The sequence below is a fragment of the Arvicanthis niloticus genome, chromosome 1, assembly GCF_011762505.2.
Source record: "Arvicanthis niloticus isolate mArvNil1 chromosome 1, mArvNil1.pat.X, whole genome shotgun sequence".
NCBI classification, from domain to species: Eukaryota; Metazoa; Chordata; class Mammalia; order Rodentia; family Muridae; genus Arvicanthis; species Arvicanthis niloticus.
In genome coordinates this window covers 36,771,447-36,790,295 of record NC_047658.1, presented here as the reverse complement: position 1 = coordinate 36,790,295, position 18,849 = coordinate 36,771,447, and the positions used below count along the sequence as shown (strand labels likewise).

The 18,849-nt window shown below is 44.9% G+C and overlaps 1 protein-coding gene across 2 annotated transcripts in view; it reads right to left on the bottom strand.

Moving 5' to 3' along the window:
* Trpm1 (transient receptor potential cation channel subfamily M member 1) overlaps window positions 1-18,849 on the bottom strand; it is a 119,322-nt gene that overhangs the window by 30,654 nt on the left and 69,819 nt on the right. For both annotated transcript variants that reach the window (XM_034501973.2, XM_034501975.2), the window contains exons 14-21: window positions 17,046-17,186; window positions 16,245-16,274; window positions 14,496-14,788; window positions 11,207-11,435; window positions 6,543-6,665; window positions 6,157-6,288; window positions 4,139-4,267; window positions 1,307-1,558 (exon numbers count right to left, since the gene is read on the bottom strand). In XM_034501973.2, the coding sequence (XP_034357864.1) occupies window positions 1,307-1,558; window positions 4,139-4,267; window positions 6,157-6,288; window positions 6,543-6,665; window positions 11,207-11,435; window positions 14,496-14,788; window positions 16,245-16,274; window positions 17,046-17,186 (1,329 nt within the window). The remainder of the gene's footprint in view (window positions 1-1,306; window positions 1,559-4,138; window positions 4,268-6,156; window positions 6,289-6,542; window positions 6,666-11,206; window positions 11,436-14,495; window positions 14,789-16,244; window positions 16,275-17,045; window positions 17,187-18,849) is intronic.

The following is an 18,849-nucleotide window of genomic DNA, read 5'->3' as shown; positions in this document are numbered from 1 at the left end:
GAATTGTGGGCCAACATAGGGCTGCTTGGTTTCAAACAAACTCAGTCTCTGGAAGAATGGCCAGTGCCCTTAACCATTTAGCCATCTCTCTAGATCCTATAATCCTTAATTTTGAACACCTCTGAGTATAAGAGTGCTTACTGGAATTAACTAAACCATATGTCCTGTAGCTCAAATCCACTGGATTTATTAAGTTAATAATTATTATTCTATTATCCCATTAGTTGATTGTTATGTAACAAAGAAGATTGCCTTTCTTCTGAGACTAGTCTTAACACAATCCATTTTAGTAGTCAGGAATAATTTGCTGGTTTGTAGGTAGTCTCACATTCTGTGACCTGTTTTGAAGTAAATGTCACCATGGATTTTTCCCACACTAATCACCCAAGGAACATAGCCACCTCAGGCTAGAGCACATGAGCCAGACTGCTGGGTTACAGGTAGGGGACAGCCTTAGGTCTCACTGTCACTGACTTCTGCCAAAGGCCAGGAAGTTGTCAATCTGAATTTTACTATGAAAGCTTTCTAAAATGGTTGCTACTTCTTAAAATATGAAATCCAGATTCTAGTGTGAATTATTTCTGTGATGGTTCTAGCTTCCAAGATGCAGAGCAAGTATATCGAGATGCAACTGTTGATGAATCATTTGTTTAATTTAAAATTATTTTATCTTATATGTATGTGTGCCTTTCCTGCATGCATTTCTATGTAACGTGTATATAGTGCCCTCAGAAGCAAGAAGAGGGCATTGGATCCTCTGGAATTGGAATTACAGATGGTTGTTAGCCACCATGTGAGTGCTGGAAATCAAACCCAGGTCTTCTGGAAGAACAGCCAGTGTTCTTAATCATTCCCCAGCTGCCTGCTATTGAACTCTTACTACATCTAAGAACTGAGGCTCTCTTATGTCCTGAGACAGCAACGCAAATTCTTAGAAAAATGAAAGACATTTTGGTTTCTTTTTACCACTGAAATATAACCATTACAGAATCAGAACAAATTTGATAAATGCAGTTAATCATACTAAGTTTAAATATGACATGGAAGAAGGAAGATGTCATGTATCAAGTCCCTGGTACACAGTGAGAGATAAATGTCAATGTAAGGGCGTGTATAGGAAATCTGCAACTCATGCTTTCCCGTTGGAGTTTATGAAGATGTCAGCATGCAGGCAGCATTCAGGGCAATTGCATACGTGAAGCAAGCTGCAAAGGAAAGACTAAGAAATCAAAGGAAACCACACCCTTGCTTGGTCTGGTGTTCTAAAGCCAAGTTATCTGGTTACTCATAGGGAGTTGTTACTAACCATCTTTCCAATCATCATCACATAGGGGCCAAGATATTTGTTGACACCAAAGATGTCTAACACTCGGATGTACCAGAGGATGATATCCACACAGTAGATGACCCGGCCATAGCCCATGTATGGCTGGTTCTGGAGGCGAAGGATGGCCCCAACCATGAACATGGAGATGGCCACGAGGTCTGTGATGTTCCAGTACTCCTGGAGCCATACTTTGATTTTCTGGCTGAGTTTGCCTGGTTCCGACATGAGGATCTGTAATTAAACCCGAAAGAACAATCAGCTGAGAGGGTCCTATTAGAAACCTTATCTTCATTAGAATCTAGGAAAGATAAGTGTGCCTGGGTAGTCCAGGGCATCTGGGGCCTTTGTGGCTCAAGAGCTCTGCCCATGAATTTTTCTGGCAGAGGGTATATCTAGAGGAGGAAATTCCACAGAGTCCTCTGTATTCTTAGATGCAGGGGTTTCGTAGACTCAGGAAATGCCTTGCAAATTGTCTCCTTCTGGCTGTAATTAGAGCAGCTGCCTTTTGATTCCCCTTTTAATTATCTGGACTTGTGCCTGTTGGCTCACATTTCAGAACTATACAGAAGGACAACTCTAGAGCAGGGACAAGTCCTCTGTTACCACAGAAGGATGACCCACCTGGCAGGGAATGGCTGGATGGGACTGGGAAACACAGGCTTGCCAAAATTCCTTCTCAAGTTAGACATGAGAAGTCAGGGAAAGTTGAACCAGATTTTCCCTCCTGTTTGAGATACTCTTTTTTCTGCATCACCACTGACTAAAAGGACACTTTCACAGAGTAAAGTGGAAACTATTCAGCCGGCAGTATACATAGTCATACACATAAACTCATGGCAGGCACAGTGGAGGCACACGGGGCACACGGCAGCCATGCCAGGGTATCCCTTCCGCTTTGGAAATCATGGAGAGATCCCAGGATTCCAGGGCCAGTGGGGTGTTAGCTGTCTGTCAACTAACACAGAAGGACATGCTGTCTCAGCAGGCCATATGTGCTGGCTGACAGCTGTCCTGTCTCTCCTGTGACTGTAGGCAGGATCCAGATCTTGATGGAGGGACAGCAAGTTGGCTCAGTGGGTAAAGGCACTTGCCATACAAGCCTGGTGACCTGAGTCTGATTGTCTGGGACCCACATAAAGGTAGAGAAACAAAAATAGATTCCCAAAATTGTCCTCCGACTCCTACATGTGTGCCCTTCAACCCCGAATTTTACACATTATATAATGGTAAGACAGCCCCTTGGGAAGTCCTGGATGTAACAGCCACAGAAATCTAATGCAGCCAAGCCAGAGAAACAATAGTCCTGCAAAAGGGTGGGTTGTAGAGGGAATTCCCAGCACTCTCGATTGCTCAACTGTCACTTGACAGAAGACATCAAACTTACTCTACTGGATGAGGTCAATAGTAATTACAAAATAACAGTATTGGTTCTATGTCCGTAGGGAAAAGATCAGCAATCGGTATTGTGTGGTTTCTCATTTTAAGCTCCTGTTCTGCCTGGATAAAAACGTGCTGTTCCTGAGTGAATGTAGATAAGTTCAGACTTGTGGGTGACAGCAGAAGGACCCATCCTTGGTGGCGTTTCCTCTGCTTCCTGCAGAACTGCCTTTTTGGCTTTTTTTTTTTTTTTTTTTTTCTATGTCCTGTGTAGGAGTGTGCCTGTTCTTTTTCTGCACTTCCTTTAGAATCTGGGGCCCTCTGCTTGCAGCAGATGCTCTGGGCTCTGCCCAGGTTCCCAGGAGCCTCTCACCAGGTGGGCATGCCACCCATTTGCTGCAGGTGCTGCCATGGGGCACACACCTGCTCCATTCTGGGAGGCCTGCCCTTGGGTAATTGGAGTCACCGAGGAGCTTAATGCCAAACAACTGATGTGGGTAAGAAACTCCTCTCCCTTCTTTCAGTTTTTTTCTCTCAGTGGGATTACATTGAGAAAAGCCTCTTTCTGAAACTCTTTCTGAAACCAAGAACTCTACTTCCATGCACCCCTTGAACAAGTGCCAAGTTACAGCATAAATGCCATCCATTCCCAGGGCTGGGGAGGAGAATCTGTGGGTGAAGTGTCTCTTGGGCAAGCATGAGGCCCTGAGTTCAGATATCTGGAACTAACGTAAAGTCTAGATATGGTGGCATGAGCCTGTAACCCCAGCTCTGTGAATAGGGCGGGAATGTTGCAGAGACAGAGGGATCCGGAGACTTTCTCAGCAGCCAGTCTAAAACAGTGAGTTTAAGGCTCAGTTAAGAGACCCTGCTTCAGACGTGAAGGTAGAGAAATGATCGAATAAAGCCGACCTAAACCAGCATGAGCAAGTCTACCCACATGGATGGGTGCATTCACACAGACACGCACACACATGCTCAAGCACACATGCAGGTGAGAGTGTGGCTGGCTGTCCATGTGCGGGACACACACAGACACACACAGACACACACAGACACACACACACCTTTTCGAAAGTGCTATCTCATGTATCCCTTCAGTTTAACTCTCAGGTCTCAAAAGAGCCAAAATTTGTGCCCATTTGTACCTTTTGGCTCATGTCAAGTAGCTGGCCACATTTGGTACAGCTCGTTTAGACTCTCAAACCTAGTTTTATTATCGTGTCATTTATTTTGCCTTGTGTTTTGAACTGTGAGTTGAAAGTCAGTCAGAGCAAGGGGGTGTATACATCATCAGAAAGAAGCAAATTGAATGCCTCCCAGGGAGGGAGGCTCCCTAGGAGCCATCATCTGCATAAAACTGCATTACTAGCATCTGAAGTTGAACTCAGCAGTTACTAGGGGGGATGGGAGGGGAGCCTTTTCAATAATCACCTCTCGTATTTTCTCTAATGCCAGGCTCACAATGTAGGAGATGACAATCCACTCTTGGGGTGAGGGCCATCCATCCATCCGCACCAGGATGACATAATTGAACAGCAGCAAGTAACCCAAGTAGGAGATCTGAAGAAAGAAAAGATGGCAGATGTGTCTCTGGGATAACCTTCAGCGCTTCATCCACGAGAAGTTTCTTCCCATAGACTGATCTACTTAGAGGACACCCTTCCTTCATAGTTATCACTGGTGCAGAAACTGAGATAGCTTGGGGACATCCTATACTTTGGTGCAATACAGGTTCTGACATAGACAGCCCATGTTCTGCCCGACTATACCTTTCTTATGAAGTTGCAAGAATCAATCATATTATATAACTTTCTTATGAAGTTGCAAGAATCAGTCATATTATACAAGGAATCCCTTTTTTTGGTAGTTTGATGCTGTGTGTGTCTTTTGTATTCTGGGAAAATGGCAAGGGTGATTTAGCATTCCTGCCTCACCCAGCTTGCTCTTAAGTCCCCCCATTGTAGATGGACAACTGAGAAGTTAGAAGAGAGGCCACGTGGATGAATTCTCTGTGAAGGCCCACGGTGCCCGGCCTCCCCCTCCTCCCCTTCCCGGTTTCCAGTGACAGGCCTGTGGTATTCTGTGGCGACAACAAATTATTATTATTTTTTTTTTTTTGACAAGGAGAGGGGTAGGATTGGGGTGGGGGAAGAGTTGAGGCACATGGGGAAAGGGCACAGCTGGAGGCAGGTTTTTTGCAGCTGGCTCTCCAGAATGGCTTTGTGCCCAAACTATTGTGGCTCCGGGCACAACTCTGGGACTGCTCCAATCTGTTCTTGTGTCTTGCCCTGCTCTCGCAACCAGTGAGCCTCATTCTCAAAGGAGTTTAGACAGACCTAAGCCTGGAAACGACCTGCTGTTTCCAAGCACATCTGTTTGGTGAGGGCTTTAGAGAAGACAGCCTTCGTTAACTCTGAGTGTGTTTATGATCTGGGTTCAGTCTTGCTATTGTTTCTGTTGGAAGTGCTCCCATTGGACCATGTGTTAAACACTTTGTTCCCAGCCTGTGGTGCAGCCTTTTAAGAGCTGGGGCCCAGAAGGAGGCCAGTGGGGGTGGGCCTTCTGAGGGAATACTGGGACTCAAGCACCTTCTCTTTAGTTTCCTTTGTTTCACAGCTGTGGGAAGTGCGATTCCTCTCTGCCACAGACTCCTAGCTATGATGCGCTACCTGACCACAGGTCCAAGAATACCAGGAACTGACTAGGTACTGAAACATCAGTACCATGAACTGAAAGAACCCTGTTCTCTTTATAGGTTGATTAGTTTGGGTGTGTATTGTAGAGATAAAGCTGACACAAACTATATTCTTTTAATATCCATATCAGGTTAGTCGGGGGAAAAGGATCTGTGAGTATGCTCTTTAATTCATTAGTCATTTTTGTTTAAAAACATTTTCTTACATTTATTTAAAAAAAAAAAAAAAACTCTTTCTGTGTGTGGGTATTTAGCCTCCATGTTTGTCTGAGTACCATGTGCCTGGCATCTGTGGAGGCCAGAAGAGGGTATTGAATGCCCAGGAACTGTAGTTACAGATGGTTGTGTCATTATGTGGATGCTGGGAATTGAACCCAGGACCTCTGGAAGGGCAAACAGTGCTCTTAACTGCTGAGCCATCTATCCAGCCCCCATTTTGTTTATCTTAAAAACCAAACAAAACTTCCCTAAGTTTTAATTACTAACAGCATTTTAAAAAATCCTTTAAAGATAGAATATGGCTATTTTGCTTCATGAAGTCATAAGGGCCTCAGATGGCCAATATTCTTACATACATAAAATACATATGACAATATGTTGGGATCTAATATTAAAGCCCTCAACTGATCTTAGTTCTGTGTTTAGCTTAATGAACATTTGGACACCTTTTGAAACTTTTGAAATTTTTCTTGATTCCATTGTAGCTCTCAGTATTCCCCACATGACCAAGGGCAATCGTCAGGGAGGGCCTTACTGTGTAAAACCAGAACTTGACAATGGGCGCATTATAGAATTCACAGATCTTTGTTCCAATGGGGATGCTCCTCTGCTTTTTGTGCTCATTCTCCTCATCCCCCTTTCTCGAGCCAGCATCTGCATTTGCATCCTGGAAAACAGCACAGTATATGGCAGGCGGTCTGCAGGTGGGAATAGGCCATCTCTAACACCTGGCAGGCAGGCTACAGGTGGGAATAAGCCATTCCCAGCACATGGCAAGTGGCCTGCAGGTGGGCCTTTCTAGCACAAAGTGGCCTTAAGAAGGGAATCCTCTCCAAGTGCCCCTGTTAGCAAGCTTTCTAAATCCATGGTAAACCAAATCTTAACACTGAGAGCCACGTGACCCTCTTGGGTGCCACTGACCACATTCTCTTCTTCCTTTTCTTTGCCATCTTCGTTCTCCTTAGATGTTTGATAGGAGAAGTCATCATATGTACGGAATTCCAAAAACAAGATGGTGGGCGGGATAAGGATCCCCATGATGACCTACGAGAAGATAAACAAACCAAGTTTTAAACTGTGGTGAGTCGGTTACTCGTGTGTGTGTGTGTGTGTGTGTGTGTGTGTGTGTGTGTTGTGACAACATACCTAAGAGAGCAAGTTGTGGGAGGAAAGACACTTGTTTTAACTCATCAGAGTGAGGAGGGAAGAGGAGGGCAAAGCAGCTTACATCCTGGCTGGGGGAGAATCCCCCCTCATGAGCTAGCACTCTGGGCTTTCTTTCTTCTTTTATATCACCCATTATTAGCCTATGGACTGGTGCTATCCACATTTTGGGCAGATCTCTTGAGTTAATCCTTCCTGGATATGCACTCATAGTAGACCCAGAAGGTACTCTACTGACTCACCAACCATTGATACCAAAATCTGTGAATACTTATGGTCATTAAGTGACACAGTATTTGCATATCATCTGCACACATCCTTCCACATGCTCTGAATCATGTCTAGATAGCTGCTAACCTAATGCAGTGTCAATGCTGGGTTAAAAGCTGTCATACTATATTTCCTAGGGAGTAAAGAGGGAAAATGCTTTATACTCATTCAGTTCAGGTGTACTTACAAATATTGTTTTCTTTTATTACACACCCATCACCCTTCTAGCATGTGCATGTCACATGTCACAGTGGATTTGTAGAAATCAGAGTACAGCTTTCAAGAGTTGGTTCTGTCCTTCAAGCTGTGGGTCTCAGGGATGGAACTCAGGCTGACCAGCTTGGCATCAGGTAACTTTGCCCACTAAGCCATTTTGAAAGCCTCTAAAGAGGCTTTGTATTTGGTTGATTTCAAGAACACGAAACCCTTGGAGCTGGAGAGCTGAGTGTACAGTTAAATGTGTAAAATTAGACTGTCCACACTTGTCAGTTGCATAGTGGCCCGGACTATGTTCATTCCTGCTCCAATGGTCCATGGCTTTGTGTGCTGGGTACTTTGGTAGAATCGTGAGAAATCTGAAAAAATCCACTGATTTTCTTTTTTCAGAAGAGAAATGATAAGCAATGGTGTGTGTGTGATCCAGACTCTGAAATGCTACGATCGATCGAACACTGAGTCTCCATGCAGGTTAGTTGGGACAGAGGCTTAGCTAGAGGACTTGCCTGCATGGACGCATCCCTGCACTAGATCTCAACGACATAAAACCAAACTACCCGAACAAAGCAAGTACACAACTAAATTAAAATCTAATACCGCCTCTGTTTTGTATAAAAAATATTTCAGCGTGATGAGAATATGGATACTTAGAGTTGGGAGGTTCGTGTGACTCACAGAGGAAGGGCTGAGCTCTGCCCAAAGGATGAAAGGATACTTGGAGCTCGCTGCTGTTTTATCAGGTGCTTCTCTATGCTCCACTGATTGCTAAAAAGACTACAAGTTTAATCCTAACCAAACCTGAACCTCAACTTTGTGTGTGTGTGTGTGTGTGTGTGTGTGTGTGTTTAATTTCTCCCTGAAATTTCAATTCCCCATCTGTTTTCTTGTTAAGAATTATCTACAGCACCAACAGTGTGTTTGCTTCCCTGAACCTACACCCCTGACACTTGGGGGCTTTTTAGCTGTTCATTCAATCTATCTGTGTTCTCTCTCTCTCTCTCTCTCTCTCTCTCTCTCTCTCTCTCTCTCTGTGTGTGTATGCATGTGCACATGTATGTGGTATATGAGTTCATGTGGGAGCCAGAGGACCTGAGGTGACACTCCACAGGAGTGGTTACTTTGTTTTAGTTTGTTTTGTTGATAGAGGGTTTCTCACAGACTTGGAAGTCACCAGTCAAAGCATCCTGCCTGGCTGCAAACTCCAGGGACCTGTCTATCATGCCTCCCTGCATTGAGACTACATGTCTGACTTTTTTTTGTTTTTTAAACATTTGTTCTAGGGAATCAAACTAGGACCTCATGCTTGAGTGACTGAAATATCCCCTACATCCTCATCTGCTCTTCTTGAGTACAACCTTCTCAGGTCCAACCAGGCCTCTGTATTTATTTAGTCTACATGCCTCTCATTCAGTTGCATACATTTTGCATGGGGGCAGGGTGCGGTGCTGAGAGGGTGTTGTAAAACACAGGGTCTTATGTATCTGTTAATATTTTGAGATATGTATGGTGAAAGCAAAGTTTCAATGTTTGTCTAGTTTATTTTGTATTTATTTTTGAAGTACTTGGAATTAAACCCGGGACATCATGCACCCCAGGCAAGGGCTCTGCCACGAAGCAGTAGTATATAGCCCTGTCTTTGCTTTTTTTTTTTTTTTTTTTTTTTTTTTTTGATTTGCCCACAACTCATTAAGTTGTCCAAGTTGACTCAAACTCACTCTTCAGCTCAGGCAAGTCTTAAACTTGCAACCTCCTTGCCTCCGTCTCCCACGAAGCCAGGATCACAGGTGAGCACCATTAATCCTGGCCTGGCTCTGTGACTGTTTTTAGACAATCTGCTTTCCTTGTGCATTTGACTTTTTATTCTGTTGCCATGTTGGGATTGAACCCAGGGCCTCATGCAAGCTAGGCAAGTGTTGTATCACTGAACTACATCCCTGGCCCGCCTCATGTGTTTCAAATAGCTGGATCCGGGTTTTAAAAAGTTTCCAGGTTCTAAATGTTTCTTCAATCAAAACTGTGAAGACAAAAGCCTTGTTTCTCTGTGGCCTTCCAGGCTTTGGTGCTGCCAATGACTCGGGATGCCGACCCAGCATTCTCCACTTCACACTTGACCTGTTTTCTTCAGTGCCTCTTTGATCTTGCCATTCTGAAGACAAACTGTGTTTGTTAATATCCAAGGCTATATACAGCATCAATCTAGCAAATCTGTGCATGGTGTTGACTTGGATAGCTAGGCATGGCGTCTATATTTCTAAGAGGTGGAGTCTCCTCTGCTAGTCACTGTGCCTTTTTAATACTCTAAACTCTCAACCTAACACAATGCCATAAGTGGAAAATCACCGACTTAATGGTAATGAGCCGTAGTCAAAACACAGGCACCCTAGAAATAGCAAATAAAATGAACCTTTAAGCTGTGCATGTAAAGTGAATTGAAACACGTAATTTTGCACTTGGACTTGAATACCTCCAAGATAGCTTATTAGGTCTATGCAAAAATTCCAAATCTAAAAAGAAACTAGAAATACTTTTGGCCCCAGCCATTTCAGATAAGTGATACAGAACCTGCCGTGTTAAGACTCTATTCTCATTGAGATCCCATAGAACGACCATAATATGACCATTAGATAGTTGGATTGCCAAACCTTTTCTCAAGATAATCTAGGAGTTTGTTAACAGTGATTTTTCTCCCAATATATCTTCTTCAAACCTTTTCATTGCTTCATATTCTCTCCTAAGCCATGAGTAAGGGAGATACTGTCAGCTAAAATACTGTAAAACAGATGTCAAATCTATACTTTGATTTTTTTTTTTAAAGGTTAATTTATTTTATGCACATGGGGTGTTTTGTTTGCATGTATGTATGGGCACCATATGCATGCAGTTCCTAGGCAGGCCAGAAGAGGACATAGACTCTCTTGGAACTGTAGTTACAGACATTTGTTAACCATTGTGGTGCTGGGAATGGAACCTGGGTCCTCTGCAAGGGTGGTTCTAACCACTGAGCCATCTCTTCAGTCCCCAAGTCTGTGCTTCAATCATAAGTTGGTGACCTGTCTGGAGAGCGTGATCAGTCATGATGGGCTTCAGCTGAAAACACAGACTGTAGCAAGAGCTCTGTAAGCCAGGCATGCTGACCGTACAGACCCAAGTGTCTGATCACCTCAGCTCAGGTCCTGTCCCACACTGAGCAGCTCAAGCTTTGAACAACTTCATCTCCAAGCTTTGAGTTCCTTATCTGTTAAGCTAGAACTATTGTAGTGTCTCCTTCATGGGGTGGCTCAGGGGAATATGGTGTCCTCCTTATCCCCCTTAACCACCAATGGATGCCAGAAACATATAGTGCTTCCTCTCTACGTTGTCTATACGTCCTGTAGCACCGCCACCTAGTGGCCGAGCTAGTGTGCCATACATTTTACATCGTGGTGTCTCCTGGGAGTCTCTCCCCTTTGAGATTGTTAGTAAGGAACTTGAGGGTTATTTGAAAGCAAGCACTGGAGCGTTGTGACAGTTTATCTGGTAACTAAGATATCTGCTAGATGGCTAATGGGTAGGTGCAGACTACATTGTAGGTATGCTGGACACACAGATGATGTATGTTTTGGGTGGGACAGAGTGTGATCGTATGAGACTTCATTGTGCTTCTCAGAATGCAGTTTACAACTCAAGCAAGGAAGTTAGGGTGTAGCTCAGTGGCAGGGCCTTCATCTAATTTATATCAGGCCCTTGATTGCCCATCAAGCAAACAGACAAAGGAACCTTATGAGTCGATTATTTCTCAAACACTTTCAGCCTGTGGGTGATGGGGGTAACTGAAGCGGAGGAAAGCGAACTCCGGCACTGTAGGGCCACTGTACATGGGATGAGCTACAGGGACCGAGCTCAGCCTAGTGTCCCCCGTCTCTGTGATCCCAGCCTGATGGCCACGGCTCACCCACCTTCAGGCCAGGGTTCTTCCTCATGCGGAGCCTTCCCATCCACATGTCTGTCAGCAGCATCTGGCTGCAGGTGTGAGCAATGAAGTCCCGGTGCTTGGCTGCCACAGCCAGCTTGAGGCAGGTTGAGTTGCTCCAGTTCTTGAGCTCATAGGTCAGAAGTTTCATGGCAACTTGCTCATCATGCTTGTAAGACTGGTCTAACAGCTCCACAGCCAGCTGGCCAAAATCTCTGGAGAGAAAAAGATGTCAGCAGTGACAAGACCATAGAGGTTGTGAGTTTGTTATAAAACATATGTGCCCAAGGTAACCTGGGGAGCCATAAGACACAGAACACAGGGTTGAAAGTGGCTTTGAGGTCCTCTGTACATTCTCAAGACCTGCCATCAGAGGAGGGGGCAGCAAGTAGCAGACTCTGTGATTGGTTAGGAAGGGGATTGGTTGTTCTTCCTGCAACAGAGCTTTAGGTGAAGCTAGCTATGTCCCTCAGGCCCCAAGAAGACAAAGTCCTTTTCCTTGGGTTGTACACGGTACAGTGAGGCAGATGGAAGAAGTGAGAGCTGCGGGATTGCAAGTGGTAACCAGTGGCTGCTTCTGGAACCCCCAGGAGTGGGGCAAGTGGAGCAGCAGGATGCCTTGTGGGGTTGGCTCCGTTATGATTCTAACGGTGGGTGTTGGCCATACATACCCATGTGTTTGATATAAACCAAACATTTTAGCCATGTGCTTTTCATGAGTTGTGTAAAACTTCAACACAGCCATGATTACAAGATAATCCAACACGCTCTGTGCAATGAGACAGAGTGTAGTTGTCATAGAGCCCAGAGCAAGTGCTCATGACCTCTATGACCTGATGGCAGGGTGTGGGCAAGTGTCACCAGACAAAATCTGGAAAAGTTGAACGAGTTCAGAAACCCGGTATTCTCATATCTGAGACTGGTAGGCATTTTATCTGCTCCTGACCCGTTCCTGTCCTGGAGCATGTGACCATGGCACCCCACATTAGAATTGTGACCCCCTAGTCATGTAGCTTAGAGCACAGAGTTCTCCATGTAAATGAGGTATCTAGATGGGCCACCCCAAGGATTCAGCCAATAAGCTTCCCTTCTCAGACATTCCATCTTGTAAAACGTATTTAATCTCTGGTCCATCCTGAGTAAGTTGTATGCACCCATTTTCCAGTGAACAATGAATAAACAGTATGGGCAAGCAAGGGCTGTCTCTCATCAAGAACTGCTGGGGGGGGGGGCTTCATTATATAGAGCCTCAACACCTATGTCTCCCACAGAAGGCCCCTCCATGCTCCTGGACTCTGGAAGTTAAGCTAAGCCTGAGTTGTCCCCACCCCTTGCCCCGCCCACCCCAGTCTGGTCATTGCAGGCCCATGCAGCCCCAGTTCCAGACTCCACAATGTTTCCAGCAGCGACTGGACACCCTGGAGTTTGGGAACCCCTGTCTCCTCGGCCTCAGCCTGCCTCCTTTCTCACCCAGGCTGGGGCCCCCACCATCTTAGGCTAAGTTCATAGCTTAACACCACACATTTTGTCCGCCCAAGCAGAGTTCACACACACCTGTGGCAAGACAGAACTCGGAACCACAACAGAGGAAGTAAGTGTAGGAGTCAGGAGCACAAAGACAGTGACACAACTAAATTTTGAAGAGAGTTTGTTACTTTTTTCCTCGTGACCCCAATTCTAATATTTAATGACAGCTATAGCCATTTCCAGCTCATTTACCTTTTTTTTTTTTTTGTCATGGGATGTGGTTAAAATATGGTCACATAGTTATCATTCTCCTCTGGTTTTGCCTCTCCATGTCTAGGAGATTTTGTTGAAGTTATGAAGATGGGGATGAGGGAGGGAAAGTGGCCATTCCTGTCCCTCGAAGTTTCTGCAGTATACAGTATGTTCTTGTCCTGACCATAGGCTTCAGGGTGACATATCACCAAGGGAGGACTCTCTAGAAGGCAGGACTACATCTGGAAACCCAAGGTAGGTGAATATATCTCTGTTCTTAAAAGCATTATGTTCTGGAGTTAAAGGGATAGCTTAGTGTCTAAGAGATTAGTCTTTCTTGCAGAGGACCCAGGCTCAGTTCCCACCATCCACATGGGCTCACAAATACATGTAACTCCAGTCCCAGGGGATTGGAACCTCCTCTTCTGATCTCCTCAGGCACCATGCATGCATGCATGCATATGGTACACACACACACACACACACACACACACACATTCAAAATACTCATAAAATAAAGTAAAATAAACCTAAGAGAAAACCACTTAGTCTTGGGTTCTAACCCTTAGAAACCAACCAATCATTTGGAAATCACAGGAACCAGAGCACAAGCAGAAGGAATCCAAACAAAGCCATGAGATGCTGGCACAGCTGCCTGGCACAGCTGCCTGGCTCAGCTGCCTGGCTCAGCTACCTCGAGTTCATGTGCCTGTAAAGTCCTTTCTGGCCTCCAGACTTCCAGTCTGTCACGTGACCAACCTGCAAAGAGCTGGTCTCTCCTAACAACAAACAATCCCTTGAAGAAGCTGGAGGCCAGCATCCTTTCTTCAGTCCATCACAGGAAAGACAGTTGTCCTCAGAATGCAGGGGCAAAGAGGCAGACTCAGAATCATCACTGTAGCAGACGTGTCTGCAGAACCAGAGCAGGCTTAGGAGACATGAGCTATATAACCCATGAATCGCTGAATGTTTGCTGTGACCAAGTCCAAATGTGATCAAGTCCTAGGCCCCACCCGACCAGGTTCTGACAGCTAATGTAGAACCCCTCCTCTGATAGGGAAAAGGAAATCTGGCATTGAAATCTGGCTGTACTCTGCTCTCCTTAGCTAGGCCTGTGCTCAGGAGAAACTAGCTAAACAGAAAGTCTACCCTGCTGGGGAATAAGTGCCTAATCTATATAAAGAGAAAAAGTCAATATTACCCCCCATTTGGACATCTGCCCCAGCTCTAGGGGAAGAAAAATTCAGAAGTCCTCCTGACATCCAGCGCCCAGTATATAGATATGTTGAAATTTATACAGCAGCCGTGAATATTTCTTTATGGAAATTTATTTTACTGTCTTTGATCATATGCTTGAGAAGGCAGCAGACTGGACCGGTAACGACTCAGAAATAAGCCAAAGGGGACAGCAGTGATAAGACTGACCGATCTGATGGGCAAAGTCATTTATGAGTAAGCCTCAACCACGTGGTCCCTAAGTACAGTGGTCACACCGTCAAGGCGGAGAGCACCGGACAGTAGTCAGCCTCATCCTCAGATTCCCTCAAGATACTCACTTGGAATTGTTATCCAGATCCTGGGAGATGTCATCCACCAGCTCACTCTCGGAGGACTCGTGCGCCATGGCCTTGTAGAGCTTACAGGCCACCAGGGCCTTCGCCATGCACTCCTCCCCACGCTGCCACAGGAAGACCGCCATCTTCTGGCGCTTCATGAGCACGGCCCATACCATGAGCTCATGGAACGGGTACTGGAACCGACTCACGGCGGGGTCATCTACGTCTATGTCAATCTCTTCTTCTTTCTTCTTCTTCTTTTTCTTCTTCCCTTTGGCTGGGGGTTCATCATCCTGAGGGGAGAGAAACACACTTTAAAAAAAAAAAAAAAAAAGGTTTTTCCTAAATGGGCAACAAAAGGTTCTGGAGACTTCTGTGTCAGAAGCAGCTATGAGACTTGGTAAGCCAGTCTCTGGCTGTCACACCGCATACTGACTCCTTTGAGAAGGTGCATTTTTTTTTATAATGAAAATCAAATCACTTAAAACCAAGTGAACTGAAAAGGATGTTGCTATTTGAATAACTTATCCCACTGTGTGAGCAGCTTCATTTTTTTCAGAGGGCTTTAACGGAGGAGACAAAACAAACACCCCCCAAACCTCCCCATCAACCAAATACAGACAGCACAACAGGAAAGGTAAAGTCACTGTCTCTCCAGGACATATTCCAACACAGCAGACCACCAATACTTGTTTGCAAGATGTAGCTGAACTAAAACTGGTAGAAACAGTGTCAAGTGGGGCCTGGTGGGCACAGAGCTATAATCCCTACTCATGTGTGTGTGCGCGCGCACACACACACACAAATAAAATGCAATTAAAAGATAACTCAGAATAAGCATTACACATCACTGAAGCTCTTGGATGGCCAGAGGAGGCCAGAATGTTGTGTAAAACCTTGTAAAAGTAAATTAAGGGTCTAGTGAAGTAACTTTTAGGAAAATGAAAATTACCAAGTTCAACTCTGTTAAGGCAGGAAGTCTGAATGAATTTGTATTCCCAGTGTCTGTCATCAGGAAATGAAAAATAAACCAAAACCAGGACTGGGAGCAGAGAATTGGGGCAGCGAGGATATGGGAGGAGTTGGTGGGAATTAATGGTTAGTGAGGGCGGATTTGATTGATTAAAACACATTATATGCATGTATGAACTTCTCAATAAAAAGAAAATTATTTTTTAAAATATAATAATCTCGGGATGAGGAGATGGCTCAGTGGATAAAATGCTTATCTCTGATGAAGTATGAAGACTGAGTTTAGATCCCTAGAACTCATGTCAAAGCTGGGCAGCTGTCATCCCTGCCTGTAATCCTAGGCCTTGGCAGTCAGACACAGATTTCCCCAAGCCAAGCTGGTTAGATAGAGTAGTTGTAATTAGCAAGCGTCAGGTTCAGTGAAAGCTCCTGCCTCAATAAATACAGAGGAGAGCAACTGAGAGCCCAGAAAAAAAACAGAAGTTGATGACAACCTCTCTCATGCATACACCCAAACACATTAAAAAAAGAAAACACAGGCTACACACACACACACACACACACACACACACACACACACGTGCACAAAGCAGTTTAATTTTTTAAAGGTATCTGAGCTTTTTTTATGATTCAGTCAACTCATCTAAGATTTTGGTGAATTGTACAAAGAACTTTTTATGGAGAACTTTGCTCAATTTTGTGTTAATATGAATCTAAAGGCTTCCACAGAATGACAAAGGTATAATAAAGAAACTGCCACAAACACGTTCTACTTACTTCCATTCCCAGAAGCTTAAGTGCTTTCGGCTGCATAACGAAGAAGCAGGAAAAGAAATAAGTTTAAGTATTTTGTATCACTATTAATTAGGACAATACCCAAGTGGGTCAACGCTTTCGGGTGGAAACTGCTTCTGTCAACAGAAGTCAGTTGGGAAGGACAGACAGACACACAGCCTTTCTTGTAAGTAGAACCAAATGAGGCTCACAGTACAAACTGTGGAACTGGAGAGGGGAAGTCTCCCCACAGATCTGATGTTTACATGACTGGCGGTTTAACAGGCTGGAGCAAGAAGCAGCATTATGGCAGGTCAGGAATTAACTTTGATTTTGGTGGAAGAATAGGATCTATTGTGGTAGGGTGCAGATGGCTTGCTGCAGCTGTCCTGGATGACTCAGATGTACAATGAGGTTGGCTATGGTTGAACAGTGGGGAGCCCTGAATGTTCGTGGGCAAAAGATACTTTTCCTTGTCTCTTGCTTTGGAAGACAACAGGAGCTCCAGTGATCGGTGGGAGAATGGGTTGAGAGAGCAGAGGCATGGGGACCAGAGGGAGGGCTGTTGTGGGAAGGAAGGGAAGGCAGACATGCTTGACAGGTTGCACTGCCTGGCCCAGTCTTAAGAGGTGAAAGCTAGGAGGCCCCCACATTGGATGTGAGGACAGAGGCTGGGTGGTGTCTCTTTGGGGCAGGTGAGGTAAAGAGTTGCGTTCTGCACAGGTAGGCTTAATGGGGAAGCACACCAAGGATCCACATGGTACTCTGGGAGACACGGGACACTGCGTGTCTGCTGAGCTCTACCCTCTTAGGGCCAAACAAGTTGTTGTAGAGAGTCCGGAAGCTTTTCCGAGTGTAGTTGCAGCGGTAGGCACCGCCCATGAGGTACTCCAGCACCAGTCCTATGTCGATGAGGCTGATGTGGTAATCAGGTGGAAGGTTGCTCTGTAAGAAAAGGAGTTCAGATGTGTCATCATCCCAGGGGCAACTGGCTGTTACTATAACAACAATGTTCATTCTGTTACCATAGGATATACTGGAAAGACAGGTTAAATCATATCCCAGAAATCGGCTCCCATTGAGAATAAAGAGTTAGACTACTATAGATTCCACGGCATGGGTGCATGGCCAGACAGAGTGGTCGGAGGCTGGTATATAGTGGTGGAGGGAGCAGTGTGGTGCCACAGACTGTCAGCAGATGTATTTGGATGACACATACCCTTGATCAGCCTTTGCAGAGGAGGGGCTAGCCTCAGGGAGGGGCCAAGTTTCATGGAGGAAGTAGTGAGTCTCATGATAACCTGTAGGAGGCCAGAGTATTTCTGAGGACTGGAGCCTCACTAGTGAAAGCTTTAAATGGTGTTGGGCTCCAGGAGTCACCTCACAAATCATAGGAACACTGATCTCAGTCAGACATAGTTTATTGAGCAGACATCCCAGGGAGGGCTGATCAATCAGCGTCACAAACCCAGACTCAGAAACTGGTTGTGACATTGAGTGAAGATCCTATAGTGCTTTGTAAGCCTGTGATCTACAAACATCCGTGTCATATTACTCCACCGATCAAGATTCATGGATAGGGGATTTCCTTAGGAACATGTCTTTGTTCTACACTTACCCTGCTCCCATTGGTTGGAAAATTCATCTGTGGCAGAGGACTTGCCAAACAGAATGTCAGTTACCCATGTATATGTCTCTTTCTGACAGACAGAAGGTCAGTTCCCAGGGAGGTCTTGGGACCTTAAACTTTACTCGAACCTTACTCAAAATGGCAGTCTTATTCCAAGTAGTTTCTTGTACTGCTGTAGGTATCTCTCTTATGTTAGGGTCCATCCCAGGGGTAACTTATAAAAACAAATACCATAAAGGCTTATACACAGGTGCAGGAAGTGCTGCTGTATGGTTGGTATTGGCCCAAGCAGTTCTACTGACTTCTATTGTGATTGGTTTCCAAAGGAACAGAACGTAATAGAATATGTAATCATGAGAAAGTTTCCTAGTAACAGCAGAAACAACGTGAGAAAGTTCCCTTATAATATTAGTAACAGCACAAGGTTCCTAACAAATGGTATTCAGTGACTCTGGGGTCACTGGGTCTTCAGTAAAACACAACCAGCACCTGTCTGGTATAGCAAGGAGCTACCAAAAGGACTTAATCTAATCAATGTGGAAGAGGGTTTGCTGGGACACAGTCCCAACGGTGCTTCATGTGTTGTGTCACTCATCTGCATTGCAGACAGGTTCCTACATCACTGTGTCATTGGTTTTCTAAGAGCTGAAATGATGTTGGTACCCTGGGATCTATTGAATGTCCTCTTTATAAGCAGACTTTTTACACTGGCTGAATTTTTTTGCTCATAAAATATGTTTTTCTTCTGCTCCGATAATGGTCATTGACCGTGTTGGACATTTCTTACTAATGGGGCCTGTTTTCTTTCAGTGCTGGGGATTGAGGGTTTCATACATGGTAAGTTCGTACTCTACCAATGAGCACATCCCAGCACAAGGATCTCTTATTGGAGACAAGGAGATGAAGGCCTTCTCTAAGTTGCTGGATGCTAGGAGAGAGGGATGAGGCTGTAAAGAGATCAGTGCAGCAACATGTGTA